General features: G+C 41.2%; 1 protein-coding gene across 1 annotated transcript in view; it reads left to right on the top strand.

Annotated features, from left to right (window-relative positions):
* ZCCHC14 (zinc finger CCHC-type containing 14) overlaps positions 1–17792 on the top strand; it is a 32129-nt gene that overhangs the window by 3373 nt on the left and 10964 nt on the right. Inside the window, exons 2-5 of the mRNA XM_020788346.3 lie at positions 1866–1989; positions 11201–11274; positions 16412–16483; positions 16673–16782. Of these exons, the coding sequence (XP_020644005.3) occupies positions 1866–1989; positions 11201–11274; positions 16412–16483; positions 16673–16782 (380 nt within the window). The remainder of the gene's footprint in view (positions 1–1865; positions 1990–11200; positions 11275–16411; positions 16484–16672; positions 16783–17792) is intronic.

Below are 17792 nucleotides of genomic sequence, written 5' to 3'. Positions count from 1 at the left end.
ACAAGAAGGGCTTAAAGTGCAATATCAAATACTGACGAAAAGGGAAAATTTGTACCACGAGACTCTCAATTAATACTGATACAGGCATAAGTCTATATGCAGTTAAATCATACCATGGAAGTAGGAAGGGCACATTTCTGTTGGCTGGAAACTGGTGGCTTGAAATGTGATGGTAAAACACAAAAGGTTCAAAACAATCTGGCTGGATAGAGACTAAATAGTGAGCAAAGAGTAAATACCTGCTTAAACAAAGCACACCAAAGAAGAGAGGGTTAAATCTTAGCATGAGTTGTGAGGAGTGGGGCACAAGAAGCACAACTACCCGCCATGCTTTCCTGCCCTCCTAACCATAGTTAGGAGAGCAGGAATTTAGCCCTTTAGAAAGAAATTGGGCATAGCTGGAGTTGGGCATAGCTGGAGCCCCTGAATAGAACAGGTTCTCTTTCCTGAGATAACTGTTTCAAATTCCTCCCTCTCTGTGTTTAATTTCAGCTTTTAGTTTGTTATACAGAGTAAAGGTTGACTAGATGACTTGTGAGAATTGCATTCAGGTTGGTCTCTTACTGGAACAGTGGGTGTGTCTTGAGCATCTTCTCAAGGACTGTAACAAAGGCAGTGGATGTGTGAACACTGTTTAGAATAGTGGACATTACATGGCAGGGGTCCTGAATCTTTGTGGAAAGTAGGGGAAGTGTTTTGGCAGTGAAATTGGTAGCAGGGAGGTGGTGTTGACTGTGGTGGTGGGGAGAAGTGCAGGTGGTATAAGATGCTCTTTCTTTGTATCAGAATGTTGCACCATTTAAAATTATGGATGTGTATAAAATACAGTACAGGTAAAATGGGAAACATTACAAAGTTAAGTGAATTAGACTACTTTTGACCAGAAGCAGGCTACTTCAATAGCATAATCTTGGCCATTTGCTAGAGAGGATCGGTCACTGCTTATCAGGGTCCTGGGCTGAGGGTTCTTTCAGTAATAGGAGAGAAGGCATATGAGGAATGCCAGCAAGATGGACTTAGCTGCAGGCAGGCCTGTGCCGCTGAGACAGGAACCTGTGAGGCATCACTTTGTATGGCAGTGGCCCGTGTCTGTGCAGTTGCATTCTAGAACTGTAAAGAGAAGAGAGAAGGTCTCCGAGGATGCTGCTGATGCTGTCAAAGAATTACTCTTATTCCCTACAAATACGGTTCCTCACTTCAGCTGTAAACAACTGTCCCACTGCATTTCTTCCTTCCCAAGAATGTCAACCATATGTTGCATCAGAGGATCTGACATTCAGCAGAAACAGTTGCTTGATGGTTTGGGGCTTTTTGCTTCTCTGTGTATTTTATAAGCGCGAATCAGTGTGCTAGTTGAATCAAGGATGGTTGTAAAAAAGGAGGGCAGGATTTAACATATCCCAGTTAAATTGAATCTCACCGGAAATGAGGTACCCATTTGAAGTTGTGATAACAGCAGAATCACACATGGGCAAATGAGGCTTCAAGACCAAAACCCATTTGGTCTCAGTTTGCAGGCAGTGGAACAAGTGAAACAAGTGAAACAGTTTTTGAGAAACAGCCATGTAGAGTTTTTGAGATTAATTATGTCAGGGACATTTGTGGATTCCAGCTAATTTTGCTTGGCTGCATGGAGGATACGATGTTTGAGCTTCAGGTGCATACAGAGAGGGCACACAGCTAGGTTGGAGGGGATCAGAGTGAAACTAGACACAGGGGGTGACAATGGTAATGTGATAAACAGCATAAATATCCTGGCAATATTTGTAACAGAATAGAATAGTAATGTTAACAGACCATTTTTCTCTTGGAGAAGTAAAGCTGACTAGTTTTTTTTTTTCTCTTGTGGTTTTCTTCCTCCCTAGGTCACTTCAAGATCTGAGCCCCTTGTACATGGTGTCGGTCACAGTTTAGAAAATGCACTACATACATCAGCACATTCCGTTGAGGAGTCATTGCTCAAGAGGCCTTCAGGAAAACACTCCAAAGGTGCATCAGCATGTTTTGTTTTATATTCCTATTTATTGATTTAAAAAAAAACACATTTCTGACTGCTTGAAAATTACTTAATAAACAACTCTAGACAAATACATACTCCCAAATATTGTTGGTGTTCTTAGGTATGTAAAAGATTTGCTCAGTTTCTAGGAATCTTGTGTGCATAGCCTCCAGGAGCAGCTAGACCTCTGCAGGCTTTGGGTCAGTCTTTTGTTTATTGACTGAATTCTGGTCTAGAAGTCTGTATATGTTAACCAATAAAGATCCCCCACTCTTCCTGAAGTATCTGATAAGCACTTGTAGTTCAATTCCTTCATCTATCTAATGAATATGGCAATACTGTAATACTTTGGTGAACATGTTGTATTTAGAAGAAGAAGAATTGGATTGACGCCTGTATCCCTTCACGGGGATATAGAGTGATCCTTTCCACTATTCCAGTCAGCCATGCCTTCTGTCTGAATTTCTGATCTCATCCCCACCCTGTCTGTTTTCCATTTGGTCACTTTGGAAGGAACCTTCCTTTTAGACTTCCCTTTCATTTCCAAAGTGTTTATTCTGGTGAGTTGTGAACTGCCTGAAGCCCATGGCTGCCCCCTCCTATGTAGATGATGTTGTTCTAGGCACAGAGGGCAGTAGTGCTCACTTTGAATGCTAGGAATACCAGGGACTGTGGTTTAGTGGCAAAAAAATCCATCTTGGCTAGAAGAGCGAAGCCACATCATTTTACCTTTTTTTTAATGGCCTTGGATTTGGAACCTAAGCAGTAAAATAGCAATAATTATAAGAAGGCCCAACAGTTTTCACTAGGTTCAGTTTTTTGACGGGGCAAAATTTATTTTTAAAGTAGTCTTTCTAACCTCATCAGTCTTGCTGCTCTTAATCAGAAAGGTATGCCCCATCTACTAGCAATCCAGGAAAGGCACCTTTTGTCTTGTGTGATTTTGCCAGTCGTGGTGTAAGAAACAAATCTCTCTTCTTTTTTGATTTTGTCATGATTCTGTGATGATTATAGTAGCACACACACTCACCATTTCAGATTTGAAGATAGGAGTGGCTCTTCTTTGTTAGGTTGACATGAAGGTTTGAGTTCTGTACTCCTCCCTCTTTCATTCCTTTTTGCATCTTCAGGAGACACAAACTCTCACTCTGTAGTTGGTTACTGAGGTGAGCATAGCAGCATAGGTCATGCCTACTGTTGTACATGTTTACCCAGGTATGGGTGTTTTCATAATTTGTCATTTGTGCAAGTTGTGGGACTCAGAGCTGTTTCGTATTGTAGCAGCACAAGAAGAGCTTCTCTTACAAAAAGTAAACCTTTATCAGGGAAATTGGGTAGAGACTCATTGAGTTGGCTTTTCAGCACCTGAATAGAGCATGGATTGGGGCTTTCCCTTTGCTTTGAGATTTTAGAGAGCAACTTTTGGTTAAGCAAAATCTTAACTCTCTGAGGTTCTGAAAACTTTTGTGTATTCTTTTTAAAGTACATCTAACAACATCTTAGAGTATATTTGAGGTAACCCTCTCCTCCAGATACAACTGTTCTTTCCACAGAATCAAATGATAATAACTTGCATTTCCTATGTAAAGAACATCTGGCAATTTGTAATGGGAAATCTGAGACTGTTTTGATGGGGCAGAGCTTCGCCTGTTAATATGACCTCTTGGCAGCATGTGATATATGAAGGCTAAACTTCCTAAATAGTGATAAATGGTAAATTGAGCTAGCTTGTAAAATTTTGAACACAGCATTTTTTTACCTCTGTGGCCATATGGACAGAACACAACCAAAATCTCACTCTGAAAATAATCCTGTGAATGAGTTATAAATAGCTAAGTATAAAGTTCTCTTACTAAAAATTATAAATGGAAACTAATCAATTCAGTATTTGGTAAACCATGGAAACTCCTCCTATCTATCTGGAAAGCTGAAATTAATAACCTTGATGGCAAAGAACAAAACAAAACAATTCAGCTCCAGCTCTCAGCAGCTGGAGCCATATTGTACTATTCCTGGAGCCTGTTTCTGAAAAACTTCGTCAGATGTCTTGACCACAGCATTTTTTCCAATAGCACAGTGTGGGATAAAGTACATTAAACCAGATGTTGAAATCTACATTCGATAAGCTCTTCCAGTAGCGCAGCATAATGGAGGACATACAGATTGTTAACTTGACTAACTACAACCTTATGCATACTCAGTCTTCTTCTCAAATGATTCCCCCACTGCCAGTAACGAGGCACATAGATCAGATACACAGTCATGTCAAAACAAGCTTCCAAACTCGGGAAACCATGGCAACAAAGAACCTTGTGATACTGTGCAAGATGGTATACATGCACCATGGAACAAGGCATACCGATTATTGACTCAGTGTAGGATTTGTCTGTCCCCTTAGAAATCCCTCTCCCCCCCCCCCCCCCGGTTAGGCTATTTTCTTGCTTCAATTGGTTAAATTTTAAATAAGTGGAAGCATCCTTCCTATCAACAATTTTTTTAACTGTCATTGCCAATAATCTGCCCCATAGCCCTTCTCCTACTCACATACTTGCTATCGTTCCTTTTATAAGCATCTGTTTCTCTACTGGACTTGCTTAAAATATTAAATGTGAAGTATGCTGGTTTAGAGAAAATTGAGATGTCATGAACATAATTATTATTCATAAGTCCAGGTGCATTTAACTTCAGTTGTAAGTCAGATAAACATAATAGTATTGCAAGAACAGGAAAAGTGTTTTATTTATACCATTTCCTGAAGCCTGCTTGAAACCAGGCTGTTTTATTTAGCTAGTTTACATCAGTAACTACTGAAGGTGTATGTTTCACATATGAAGATGTATTTGACCCAGTTCTCCCGAGAAGACTTAGAATCATTCAAGAAACTGCATCTGCCAATGCATTCTCACAATGGGAAGTACCAGATTTAGTTATATCAACCACCAGCTTCTGACCACAGTATGCGGACCTTAACTTGGGAGGGCCAGAGCCCAGCATGAAAACAATATATGTGATGCAGGGAATAAATAAATAGCAAGTGGAGAACAAGGCCAAGCCCAGAGAAAAGAAGCCGTCCCTCGCCCTTGAAGTGCCTTGTTTGGCCTTCTGATTCTGGGATTTCCAAGGACTACCAAGAGAACATGTAGGTGTAGGCTTGCTGGTACTTTTAATTTTGATAGCAAAATATGGATTTTGTGAGCCTTGGGCAGCCGGACATGAAGTAGCATTTTCAAACAACCTAAGATTAAAGTGAATACTGACTGTTGCTTATTTACAACTGTATTTTATTAATTCTTGTAGTTTACTTTAATTGCATACTTTTAAATTTCTTTGTGCCTATTGTGTTGATTATGATAAATAATTATTCTCTTTTTATTAACTTTGTTACTTTAATACTACATGGACCAGATAAAGTATAAATTTAAACCTTTAGGAAAGGTTGATGCAGACTTTGATCCATTTTCAGAGCAATGGAGGTCAGTGGAGCAGTGAAACTTATTTGCCAAATTGGAGAGCCGAGATCTAAAACATCCTTTTGGAGTCTTTCTCGTTCCCTTTGATGTGAAATGCAATGCCAAGTATGGAGAAAGCAGCAAGATGACTTGTTTCGCTAGATACCGAATCTCAGGTGTCCCCGTTTCCCAAAGGGAAGATTCTCTTGTTTTTGTAATCGGAGCTTGAACAGGCGTCATTTTGCTTGGTCTGAATAAGGAGAAAGAAAAGGGGAGAAGAAGGGTCCAAGTAGAAAATGCAGAGCATTTCTGCCTGCTAATTTGTGTTATGCTCCTTAGGAAAGACGGTTGATTTATTGCATTACCTCACTACATTGAATGTATCCATTTCATTCGTGTATCATGCCTGAGCTATTTTTAACAATAACTTCAAGGGGAAAGCACTGATGAAATTACGTCATTTACATATGAAGCTGAGAGAAAGTGGTCTGTATCACAAAAATCACTTGAGAGTATCCCTAAGTGACTCCTTGGAACAGTGCATGGGGAGGGAAATTCCACATGCACTGGTCTGTGAAAGCAGTCAGTCCCCTGATAAAATTGTTACTCTGCTACCTTACATCATGGTGGTGGTGGTGGGATAGCCATATATTTGGACTGAATGCAGGGATGGGTGGGTGGGTGTGGCTTCTACTTGAAGGCTCCTCTGAGATGCCTTGTTTTCTATGCAGGAGATTCTTCTGCTCCCTATTTTGTCCCTATAAACTTGCTGTTACCTCTCCCACCAGCCCATCCTTTTTCATAAGGGAAATGCCCCTCCGTTACCTTCAGCATGTCTGTTCTGACTGTTTAGCACCATTTCCTAAGAAGGTGACCACAACAGTATCTCAAGATGTAGGTAGCTACCACATTGCATCAAGTGGTCTTTCTTGGCCTGGTAGCTGGACGGTGAACGTAATAAGGTTCTTAACTGTGCTTCAGAGGCCTTGTTCTGTGCAGTAATGAAGCCAAGTCCTTTCCCTGTGGAAAAAACAGTGCAAGGGATGGGTTGCACAGTTCACCCTGAGCAGCCCTATCCATAACTCAGTGGCTTCAAGGTTTGCTTCCCAAGCACCAAAACTACTCGGGGGAAGGGGCAGGAGGGAGCGGCTGTTCTTGGCATTGCCAAGTTCAAGTGGTCAATGTCTCTGCTTCCCAGATAATGAAGCTGAATGCCTTGAATGGCATATTTTAAATATATATTTCCTATATTTGGAAAATCTGTATTTTGCCAGCAGGCTATGAACTGATCTCTGAGCTACAGATGGCCAAATTTTTCGGGAGGTAAATGTGTTCTTCTGTTGCCTTGAAAACAGAAAAACCGATTTTAGTATCCATTAAATTGTGACCTCTTTCTATCCCACCTCCCTGTTCTTTGCATTGCGTAGTCCTGGCCTGCAATGCATACGAAGTAATCCTTCAGGGGAGCAACATATGGCTCCTACTATATCAAGAGTTAGCACAGAACTCTGTTTTTTTTTTCCACACAAGATGATTAAATCAGTTACTTTTTTGAAACAAATAACTTAATTCAGTAGATAGAGTGTATAGTTGTGTTGTCAGCACTAGACTTAGCTCCATTATCCAGGAAACTCTTACGCGAAACTTTGTCTCTTTAGCTTGTAGCTTCAAAACTCAGTATGGTGAACTCAGCTGTTTTTTGCAAAAATAATATTCATTTGGTTTTCAGTTTCCTGTCCCAGCAGTGAATCATTCCTTTTCTAAAGCATAACTATTTTTTTCTCATAATCCTTAATATATTAAAAGTTCTGGAATACTTATTAAGGCAGGGTTTGTGGTTAGCTAAGATGCTGACTTTACTATTCCTCTGGTCATTGAATTTGTAGTTTGTTTTGATTTTGTCTTTTTTTGGTAAGAAGTGGAGGATACATACCCATTTCTTAACATTTAAGTACTGGTTTTGGAGGCACATGAAAGAGTTATTCACAGTTGAAACATAAAAGGAACCAAGAACCAGAACCAAACAGGAACATTAGAAAAAATATTTGCAGTGTGATTTAGAAGTTGGGAGTAGTGCAAGTAAATATAACATGCTCCATCTGCTGCTTCGGTGAGTGAGCATTCTGGAAAAGGCCATAGGATTAGATTAAATTGAATGGACAAGATTGACTTTTAGTCACTCGATCTTTTCTATTTGGGACTCACAGTCAGATTTAGCCCTTCGTGTCTCCCAGCAATTGTTAAACGACTGTTCTCTTGAGATTGCCATTGCTAGCTATTGCTGACTTCATGTTGCTGATGTCTCATCATACCCAAAGCAAAGTGTTTGATATATTTTTGTTTGAAGACAAAAGTTAAGCTCCACAGTGGTGTCAGCAGGTAGTATTTTCAAGTTCCCCTCTGAATGCAGTGCAGAAGAACCATTTTGGCAGGTAGCAATATTTACATTTTATGCCAGTAGCTTTAGTTGTAGTAGAAAGAAGCTGATTTGCTCTTTGAGATGTTTTCACATATTTGTGGGGCAGTTCCACCGTCGTGCACCCAAAGATGATTTGGGGCAGCCTGTCTCCCATTTGCGTGTGTTTCTGGCATGATTCTTCCAGGGAGAAGAAGAAAGACGGGGAGTGTGTAATGCTGATACCTGACAGAACTTGCTCTTGCCTTAAGCTTTTATCAGGACAGTTACTGCAGTAAACCAACTCTTATTTTAAACTGTTTGCACGAGCACACAGCCTTTCTGGAACCTTGCTCATTAAGAAGGTAACGACTAGTTGCTCATGGGTGGTGGTTGCTCTGCACTGAGGAAGGGTGGTTAATGTTAACCTGGCCCTGCTGCTGCCAGGAATGATCCTTCATTTTGCTGTACAGTAACATTCCTGTTGGCCACGTGACCATGGAAACTGTCTTTGGAGAAATGCTGGCTCTATGGCTTGGAGACGGGGATGAGCACCAGTGCCCTAGAGTGTGGGACACAACTGGACTCAATGTCAAGGGGAACCTTTACCTAACATCCCTGTTTCTAAAGAGTGGGGAACAGTTGGTCCCATCTTCTCATCAAAATGCCTTATGAGGCATAGGCTTGCCAAGTGGGCCTCCATTTCTGCTTTCCTAAGTTTATTCTGAAATAACTTTCAGATGCAAATATAATCAGAAAGTCTGCCTCACAGAGTGAGCTCCCAGAAGCCCATAATACAGGGGGGATCTGACCCTCCAGACATTTTTGAACTTTAGTTCCCATCATCCCTGGCTATGGGTGATGCTGATGGAGGGCTGGTGGGCACTGCAGTCCAGCAACAGCCTTCTCTCTCTCCCCTCCCCCCCGCTCTAAATTTCCATCCCTTGATTGGTAAAACATTCTCTATGTTTCAGGGCATGAAAATGAGAAGTGTCTGCTGATTCTGTAACACCCCCCCCCCAGCCCACCCCTTTATATTTAGGCTTCTAACTTAATCTCACTTACACTCACTTAAACTGGGAATAAATCCCATTGATTCCAGTGTGGCTGACTTCTCAATTTGAGGATCCTAGGATTGCATTGCAGCCCCTGCTCCTCCCCCCCCCCCCCCGGTGGAATGAGGAGGGGCAGAACCATTTCTGCTTCTAACTAGGTTCTTTTTATTTATTTATTTATTTATTATTTTTTGTGGAGCAAGTTAATGTGTGTCAGAAGAATCTTGTGTCTCCCGTATGCCAAGCATTATAAAGTTTTAAGTCTAAAGGTTTCTGTGTTGTTTTGATATTGAATGATATTGAATGATGAATGAGAGAGAAAGCCCAACTGGGCAGCTAAAGCAAATAGAGCGTTCCTGTAGCACTAAAGAATATTGTGCTGGCCGTATTCCTCTGCTTATAACTATATTTACTGTACAGAAGGATCGGCTGAGATGGTTTCTCCTTGAATTAGTTCACACGAGATGGGTGGGCAATGTGGTGCCTTCCAGAAGTTTTGGATCACAACTCCTGACTGTGGCTGCTGGAGTTGTGATCTGAGACTCTGGAGGGCACCACACCTCCTCCTCCTCCTCCTCCTCCTCCTGGACTAGATTTGATCACAAGTAATCTCTGCTTCTTCTTCAGCTGATGAAGGAAATGAATTCTGGAATCCTTTTGACTGAAAGGGACCTCGCACAGACCTTATGTTGCTGAATGCCTCCTCTCCTCTTGCATGGGGAGGCCACAGCCTATCCCATGGCCCTGAAATATGAAGGCCTGCCTATGCAAGCAGTGTCCTGCAGTAGGTCAGGATGAGGCCCTCGCTCACTCCACTGGTCGCACACGGCCATCTCTCAGCATGCCTCAGGAAGTGTGCAGGTACTGGCAGGACCATGGCAGTAAAGGCCTTGCTGTGCCCCTGGGATGGCGGCCACTTTAAAAATGTACACAGTTGGTTGTCTTTAGACACATTGAGTTTCTCTCCTGGTTTGTTAGTGAAAAATCAAACAAATCCTGTTTTTTTTAAAAAAAATACAATTCATGAACTGTTTCAAAGCTGTTCCAAATATAATAAAATCTTTCAGAGTTGAGACCCTTTCAAGAAGCGCTAATTTGGGATTGCGTCTGTCAGTTGCTCAACTCTTTTTTAAAATAATAATAATAATAAGGATTTGAATATGCGGGAGATGGCAAAAAGCCTCCCCCTGAGCAAGGTCTGGTTACATTGGAGCGTGAATGAGCGGTGTAGTTCCTTCAGTGCTGTTGTGCTCATGACAAAAGGGATAATTTGTTGTCAGGGCTGCTTCCTTTGTGGAAAATCTGCTTGGACCTCTCTTCTGTTTCTGGTGCCAGAACTGTGCTTCACCCTTGGAGAGCAATTACAAATTCTGCCATATTTGTGCCAGGATGCTCCGTGTGAAGAGCCTAAGAGGCACGTGGGGTCAGAATAAAGACCAAGCTTTCTGTTCCTTCCGTAGCCAACCCCTTGCCCCAGTGTCAAACCAGCAAGCAGGACAGGAGGGTGGCTGCATCCATTCCCCCTGCTTCTGCTCCCCAGAAATGGGTACTGAGAGAATCAGGTTGCTTTGGCCATTGGAAATCTTTTCCTCCATTAATTCCTCCTAAGAGTATTTCATATGGTTTTCAGGATAAACTGAAGATGAACCTGATTGATTCTACTGTTATTGCAGGAAGGCGGCCAGCATGGAGCAGATTAGAGCATTCAAGAATATGCATTTGCATCCTTCAGGTGTTTTTGTTTGTTTGTTTGTTTTTGTTTTTGTTTGTCTGGAGAGAAGCAGACAGTTTAACATTGTAGAATTCGTAGCCAATTCATTTATCTTCTCTTCCTATTTTTGCCAGTTTACGAGTGAACATGGCTCTTATTATTTATTTATTAGATTTATATACCACCCATCTCTTGTCTTCTTCCACCTTGACTGTGCTGTTGTCCCCACTGGTGGAAATACATAGTGAATGTGAAGCATATCCGTGCTGTGTGGGTCACGATAAACTGGAATCCAATGGGAAGTAACCCTGCAGTCTCTTAACAAAGTGCATGTTATTGCTACTTTGACCTTTTCTTCTTGAATAGCATGTGTCAGATGCTGCCAACTGACCTTTGGCCACGCTGGGTTTGGCACCCAAGAAAAACCAGCAGAGCCCACTCAGTGGGCAATATTCTCTGTAAAAGTGCAGAGCTTTTCTTAAGATTGGCTGCTGTTTGCATCTGGGAGTTGGGGTGAAGCAGCACCTCCTGGTATTGGGACAGGACTGCCTGTTCGGGGTATGTGACATGCCGTGTGTTCTTTTCCTACAGTGAGTGTTGAAAAAGTGGAACTAAAGGGAATTACGCCCAAGAAGAATGATCGAGCCGTTGAATACTCCTTTGAGGTGAGTTCTGAAGACAGTTAATTTTATTAAGCTTAGCTGGTGGCCAGCTGTGATTGCCTTGTGGTTTATTTTTTTTATTTACTATGTTCATTGGTATGCTGCCCTTCTCCCATTTAAGGACCCAAGGCGGCATGGTCTAAGGTCATGGGAGGCACACGAGTGGAGCCACGCAAGGTGGAGCAAACTCTGGCAGGCACTGGCAACAAAGAAAGAGTCAGTTTAGTTTTAAAGAGCGGTGAAAGGGGTCAACTCTTTCAGCTCTTGCAGTATTCTGTACTCTAGAGCCTTGTGTGTGTAAGCTTCCAAGTCCAGGGAAAAATGGATTGGATTGCATTAACTCAGACACCAGAATTGTACGTGTGGGACACTTTGATTTGGACTCCTGCCTTGAGCAGGGGGTTGGCCTTATAGGCCCCTCCCAACTTTGTGGTTCTAGGAGTATATGACAGCAGGTACTGCTTCTTGATATATGTGATCTCAGAAGATGTAGGAAGCCTAGCTCCCCCCCCCCTTATAGTAAAAGGCAGTTACAATTATTTATATTCAGAATGAGTTGCAAGAATTACAACTCATTACGGCCAGACATTTTCCCCATTTAGCTGAAGTAATACCATTTCTCTGGAGTTGAACCACTCTTAATATATTAATAGAAAATAAAATGCACTCCAACTACAGATGCAGTTCTGTTTTTGTTTTAAACCCACATCTGCTACTCCTAATAGGAAAAAGGTCCTCATCCCACCTGGCTCCATGTGTGCCTCTCCCCTGGCCTCGGACCAAGCCATGTACTACAGTGGACCCTCTACTTACGGAATTAATCCGTATTGGAATGGTGTCTGCAAGTCGAAAAGTCTGTAGGTCGAATCTCCATTGACCTACAATGCATTGAAAACCGATTAATCCCATAACTGGCGGTTTTTATTCTATTTTTGTTCCATTTTGGGGGTTTTCTGGTCTGTAAGTCGATTCTCCGGCTGCAAGTCGAATCTAAATTTTGCAGCCAGAGAAGTCTGTAACTCAAAAAGTCTGTAAGTCGAGCCGTCTGTAAGTCGAGGGTCCACTGTAAGTTTTTAGAGTAGTATTAATTGTTGCTGTTGATGTTGTTGCTGCTGTTCTTGCTGCTGCTCTTGTGGCTGCTGCTTCTACAAAAAGTCCTGTAGGAGCATTGTTTTTTGACCTGGGCTTGGGGGTGGGGGCAAACTCCCTACTTCCTAGTATAAAAACCAAACTTGAAGTGCCTCCATGTGGATACTTTCTCTTTATGCTTAAAAGAAAAAGATCGCTGAAAATGGCCATTTCCAGGATAGTGCACTCAAAGGTGGAGTGGGGGGGCACTGGAGGTGAACAGTTTTGCCCTATTTCCCCTCGAGTTGCCCATTTTTGATTTGAATCAAAGGGAGGCCACCAGCTGCCGTCAAGAGGCTTTGAACAACAGCTCCTATCAGCCTCCCCAACACAATCAGTGGCAAGGGATTGTGGGAGTTGTAGTCTGACAGCCCAGGGGTCCCCAGTTGGTGTGCTCCCCTGCTTTAGACTCTCCTGTGCAGCCTCCGCTGCTTTGGTCCAAATGTTCCTCCTGGATGGCTTCTTCCTCCTTGTCCTCCACTTCTTGTTTTCTGGTTTGCTTCTTGAATTCACCTGCCTTTTGACTCACAGGAGGTTGGCAGTGTCTCTGGAATCCTGGGCCATCAAGGGCTGCAGGGGTTTGGAAGTCCTGGGAGTCTGTTTTGCTTCTTTCCTCCTGTTGTTTCCCTCTCTCTCTTTCTCCCTCTCTGATCCATAAAGCCTGAGGTGCAACTAGAAGCCGTCTGTTCTTTGTTTCTTGGCTTTGGTGAAACAAGTGGTGGGAAGAGGAAATTCCTCTATTACGTAATGTATTTTGAAACTCAGCAGTGTTTTGGCAGCATCCGCAGGGCTGGAAAAACATGTGTATTGGGTTGTCATTGAGACTAGTGTCATGTGAAAAGATCGCTCTTTTCCTCCACCCTCTTTCCTTCCCAAGGATGAAGGCAGGATTTTCCCATGAATCCCAAATCAGTCTGTACTCTAGAATAATAGAAACTGAGAGTGCTTAATAGATCACTCTGCACTCTGTTGAAATTTCAGGCAGTTCAGTTAAATCAGTCAGCCACTTTGCCAATTTATGGTCAAGGTGTGGAATAAGCTTTACTGCAGATGTGGAGAAGGGGCCCGGAGCAATGGCAGGCTGAGCAAATCATCTGGCACACAATTCCAGAGGCCAGACCGGTGCTGCCTGTGCAGTGGCCTGAGGCAGGCCCTGTTTGCAGGGTCTCCAGCATGCCCCATCCTCCCATCCAGTGGCCTCATTTGCTACCTGCCCTGGAAATGGCTATGACTTGGGCAGTCTGCACTGAGTTCTCAGGATGGCCTTTGCGCCCATCAGATATGTTGTGGATGCAAAAGAGGCACCTAGTTAGCCTGGCCTCTGCACTGAATCTGAGGAAACCACCGCAGCCGCAGCTGCCACTGGCATGCTGGATACAGCAGCAAGGATAGGAGTGGAGGGTGGCATTGGCGTTCTGTTTCTGGCAGTGGAGAGTGGGGGAATCCCAACCTCTCTGCAGAGCCTGGTGCCCCCTGGCCAGCCAGTGTGGTGGTGGCGGATGATGGGCCTTTTGGTTCAGCACATCTGGAGAGGGAAGGCTGACATGAAGCCACATGGCATGGATGAAGCTCTGGTGATAGCTCCAGAGATGGGTCTGGCTTGTCATGTCCACCTGAAGTGTGTTTTGTGTGGAAAGGCCAGTATAAATCCAGCAACTGAAGCCTGCAGAGACTCAGGCATGTCAAATTTTAACAGTGTGCCTCTTCCTTCTCTGGCAGCATGGAATCAGAAGGTGGATGGGATGTGTGGCCCTCCTCCTGGCCCGCAACTCCTCCATGCATGTGGTCACTCTGTCACAAGGCTTGGAATCGTGGTTTTTAAAGCTAAAGTTTAGAAGTAGCAATACTTTTTTAAAAAAATGTGTTTGTGATTGTTACATAATTTTTTTGGCAGGGGAATCATTTCAGTTTTGTAGAATGGCTAAAAACACCCCCAAATGACCTCTTATTAACATTTCCAGGTGTGGAGTAGACTTGAAACAAACTTTCACTGTTAATGTTGTTTCTCATGCCATTTTATGTTGAAACAATTAACAACAGTTGTTATTTTTAAAAAAAAAAAAGTGAAAGGGAGTAACAATGTTACTTTTAATATGTTATTTTGGGCAGGTGATTCTGAAAATCCATGCCAGTAAAATCTGTTCTAGATATACATACAGTATTTTGATGAAAGTAACTAAAATGATTTTTAGTTACTTTCATCAAAATACGGGGTTAAGGGTAAATTGGGAAAAGTCAGAATGTTTATTGTTAAGTCACTCAGATGAAAAGAGAAGAAAAATGAAAATAATATTTGAAGGTAAAATTGGAAATGTTATGAAATATTTAGGGATTAATATTACCTGGAATTTACAAGAAATAATTAAAATAAACTTGGATAGATTAAAAACAGAGATAAACAGAAGGATAAAAGAATATCAGAAACTAAAGATTTCATGGTTTGGTAGAGTGGCATTATGTAAATGAAAATAATTTCTAAATTGAACTTTATATTTTGGATGCTTCCTATAAAGATTACAGAAAAACAACTGAAAGAGTGGCAGACAATGATAAATTGTTATTGTAATGGAAATAAACAAGGGAGGATCAATAAAAAATTATGGTATGTTACACAAAAAAGGGAGGTCTTGGATTACCTAACATAAAATTATATAGCAAATCAGCTTAGACATATCCCAGATATAATTAAGGGTAATAAAAATTAAATTTGGACAGATATAGAGATGGAGGGTATACAAAAAAGAGTGGAAGGTATATTGTTTAAAGAAAAAAATGGAGAAGAGGTTCAAAAGATTAATAATCCTTTCCTTAAAAATATGTTGGAAAATTGGAAAGAATTTAGAGGTATATTGAGTCCACCGATCTCTCCTTTATCTCAGGTGGTGGAACTAAGGAATTTTCCGGAAAATCTAAAAAAAAAGTAAAGGGATAAGTAGATTAAAAGATTGGACAGAAAAGATAAGAAATAAAGAAGATATAAAAAAGGTACTAGGAGGAGAGGGGATTTCATGGTTAAATATAATTCAATTAGAAAGGTGGACAAGTGAATGGAATACTAAAGAAGGGAAAGGTAGAAAAATGACAAAATTTGAAGAGATTATAGGAAAAAAAGATTAAAATTAGAGGAAAAGACAGAAAGAAAAGGAACTGTAAGCCAGATATATAAATTATTAATGCAAGCTGAACAGGGTATACAAGGATTAAAATGCAATGACAAAACAATTTGGATAAAGAAGTAATAGGTGAAGAATGGGATAAAATATGGGATCAGAGAATTATGAAGAACATGTCAGTAAGGATAAAAGAAAATTGTTACAAAGTAATATGGACGTGGTATTTAATGCCGGTTAAAATGAATATAATGGATAAAAGTGTGTCAACATTATGTTGGAGGTTTAAAAAAGAGAAGGGAATGTATTTACACATGTAGTGGTTATGTGAAACAAGAAAGAAAGAATGGAACTTAATCTTTAAAGAAATATCTGAAATAATTGGATTGAATATTCAAATGTCTCCTTTATTGGCTTTATTGAATGTAATTAAGAAAGATCAATTGTTGAAAGAAAATAAGGATTTAATAGTAATAATGATTACGGCAGCAAGGTTAATTTTTGCAAGAAACTGGAGAAATGATAATCAATTTAACTTAGAGGAATGGTATAGAGAATTATGGGATATTGCAATTAATAATAAACTGGCATGTGATATGAAAATAAGAGGAGGCCAATTGAAAAATAATGATTTTAAGAAAATATGGAATGTATTTTTGGAATATGTATTTTGGAGAGGGAAGGGTGATACACCGAGGGAAGAAACAATAAAATTTTGGAGTGAAAATGGATTGAATGAAGTGTAATGCTAGTCCTGAAGGTGATGGGAGCACATGTGTAATTGTATTTTATTATTTTGTATTCTTTTTATTTTTTTAATAGTTTTTTGTGTGGTAGTAGGTTTAAGTCGTATTAATAAAAAAATAAAATGATTATTTATTTATTTATTTTTGTATGGCAAGGTCTTATGGTCTGATTCATCAGTGACGTTGGTGACAAAATCTTCTGCTGAGGTCATGGAATTTATTTCAAAGGTAAAAGATTTCTTGACTTTGGTTTTGATGTTATTTCCAGAGAATAAGATATATTTTGAAATAGAATTCATACAGTGTTCAATTGCAGGATTCTGTTTTTAAACGAATTGTATCTGATTAATGTAAGTTTATTGCTTTGTCTTTTGTCCTTTTTGTTTCTGGTTTCACAACTAACATCTTCTTTCTTAGTTAGGTCAGCTGTGCCCAGAGGAAAATTTGGAGAAAATTATTCCTTGCCTAGCTGGTCCAGATTCATTTTACCTAGAGAGAAACCACATGGACTTGGAATCAGACCTTAGGTATATCTGGAAATCTTTCCCTCTTAATGGCTTCTCTCCCACGCAAACCCATTACATACACCTCATGGAAAAGGGAACCCGTAGCAAATACGTGGAGAGAGAGAAGGCCTACTTGGGGGAGAGAGATTCTCACAAGGCTAGGCGACCTTCCCTCCATCCATATGGCCACCTGCAAAGATTAGGAAGGGCTTTCTCTCAGCCTTGAGGCAGCACATTAGTGCCCTCTAGACCCACCCTGCTGCCAGCCCTTGTCGTGCTGTTACCTTGGTCTTGCACGCTTTTTTTCCCACTCTCTCTTGACATCTCATGTTGGCCCTTTCAGCTGGCCCTTCAGAGGCACAGACTGCTTGTTACAGAGGGAAGTGTATTGTGACAGCGCCATCCATGCATAGAGTGCTTTACAAAGAACAGGGTGGGGATGGTGCCTATATTCTAAATAGATGAAGGGATGGGCAGGCGGGCAGACAGACAGACAAATAGGCAAAGGGAAAAGGCAGAGTTAAACAGGAATGGTGTTGCAGTTCTTTCATTTCACAGTTCCTTGGCCAGTGCTACAGGAGGACCTTGGGCTAGGAAATTGTTGCAAAGGCTTCAATCTTAAAGAGAATTTGGAAGAAGGATTTGGGGGAAAAGGGAGGGAGGTGAGCTCTCTGAGGAGCTGTTCTAGACATCAGAGTGTTTTCAAGGAGTCAGAAATGTATCCATGTATTTATTTAAAATATTTTTACTTCACATTTTTCCTTAAGAAGGATGCAAGGAGGCTTATATCATTAAAAGACAATATTTAAAGCTAAAAACAGTAAAAGCAAAAGCAGCACCAAAAACACATTCCAAGTAGAATAGGCAAAGGAAGGGATTTGGCCAAACAGAAGACTGGAAGAGCAAGGCTAGAGTAGAGTCAACAGGAACATGGAGGTTGTGGGAAAGAATGTTGAGAGAGGCTGCTCTTCCCCGAGGGTGGGAGCAGGGGGCTGTTTTGTTTGCAGGAGGTCCCAATGCTTCCATTTTTT

Source organism: Pogona vitticeps, chromosome 10, assembly GCF_051106095.1.
Source record: "Pogona vitticeps strain Pit_001003342236 chromosome 10, PviZW2.1, whole genome shotgun sequence".
In the NCBI taxonomy this organism is placed as follows: Eukaryota; Metazoa; Chordata; class Lepidosauria; order Squamata; family Agamidae; genus Pogona; species Pogona vitticeps.
This window is presented reverse-complemented; position numbering and strand designations above follow the sequence as displayed.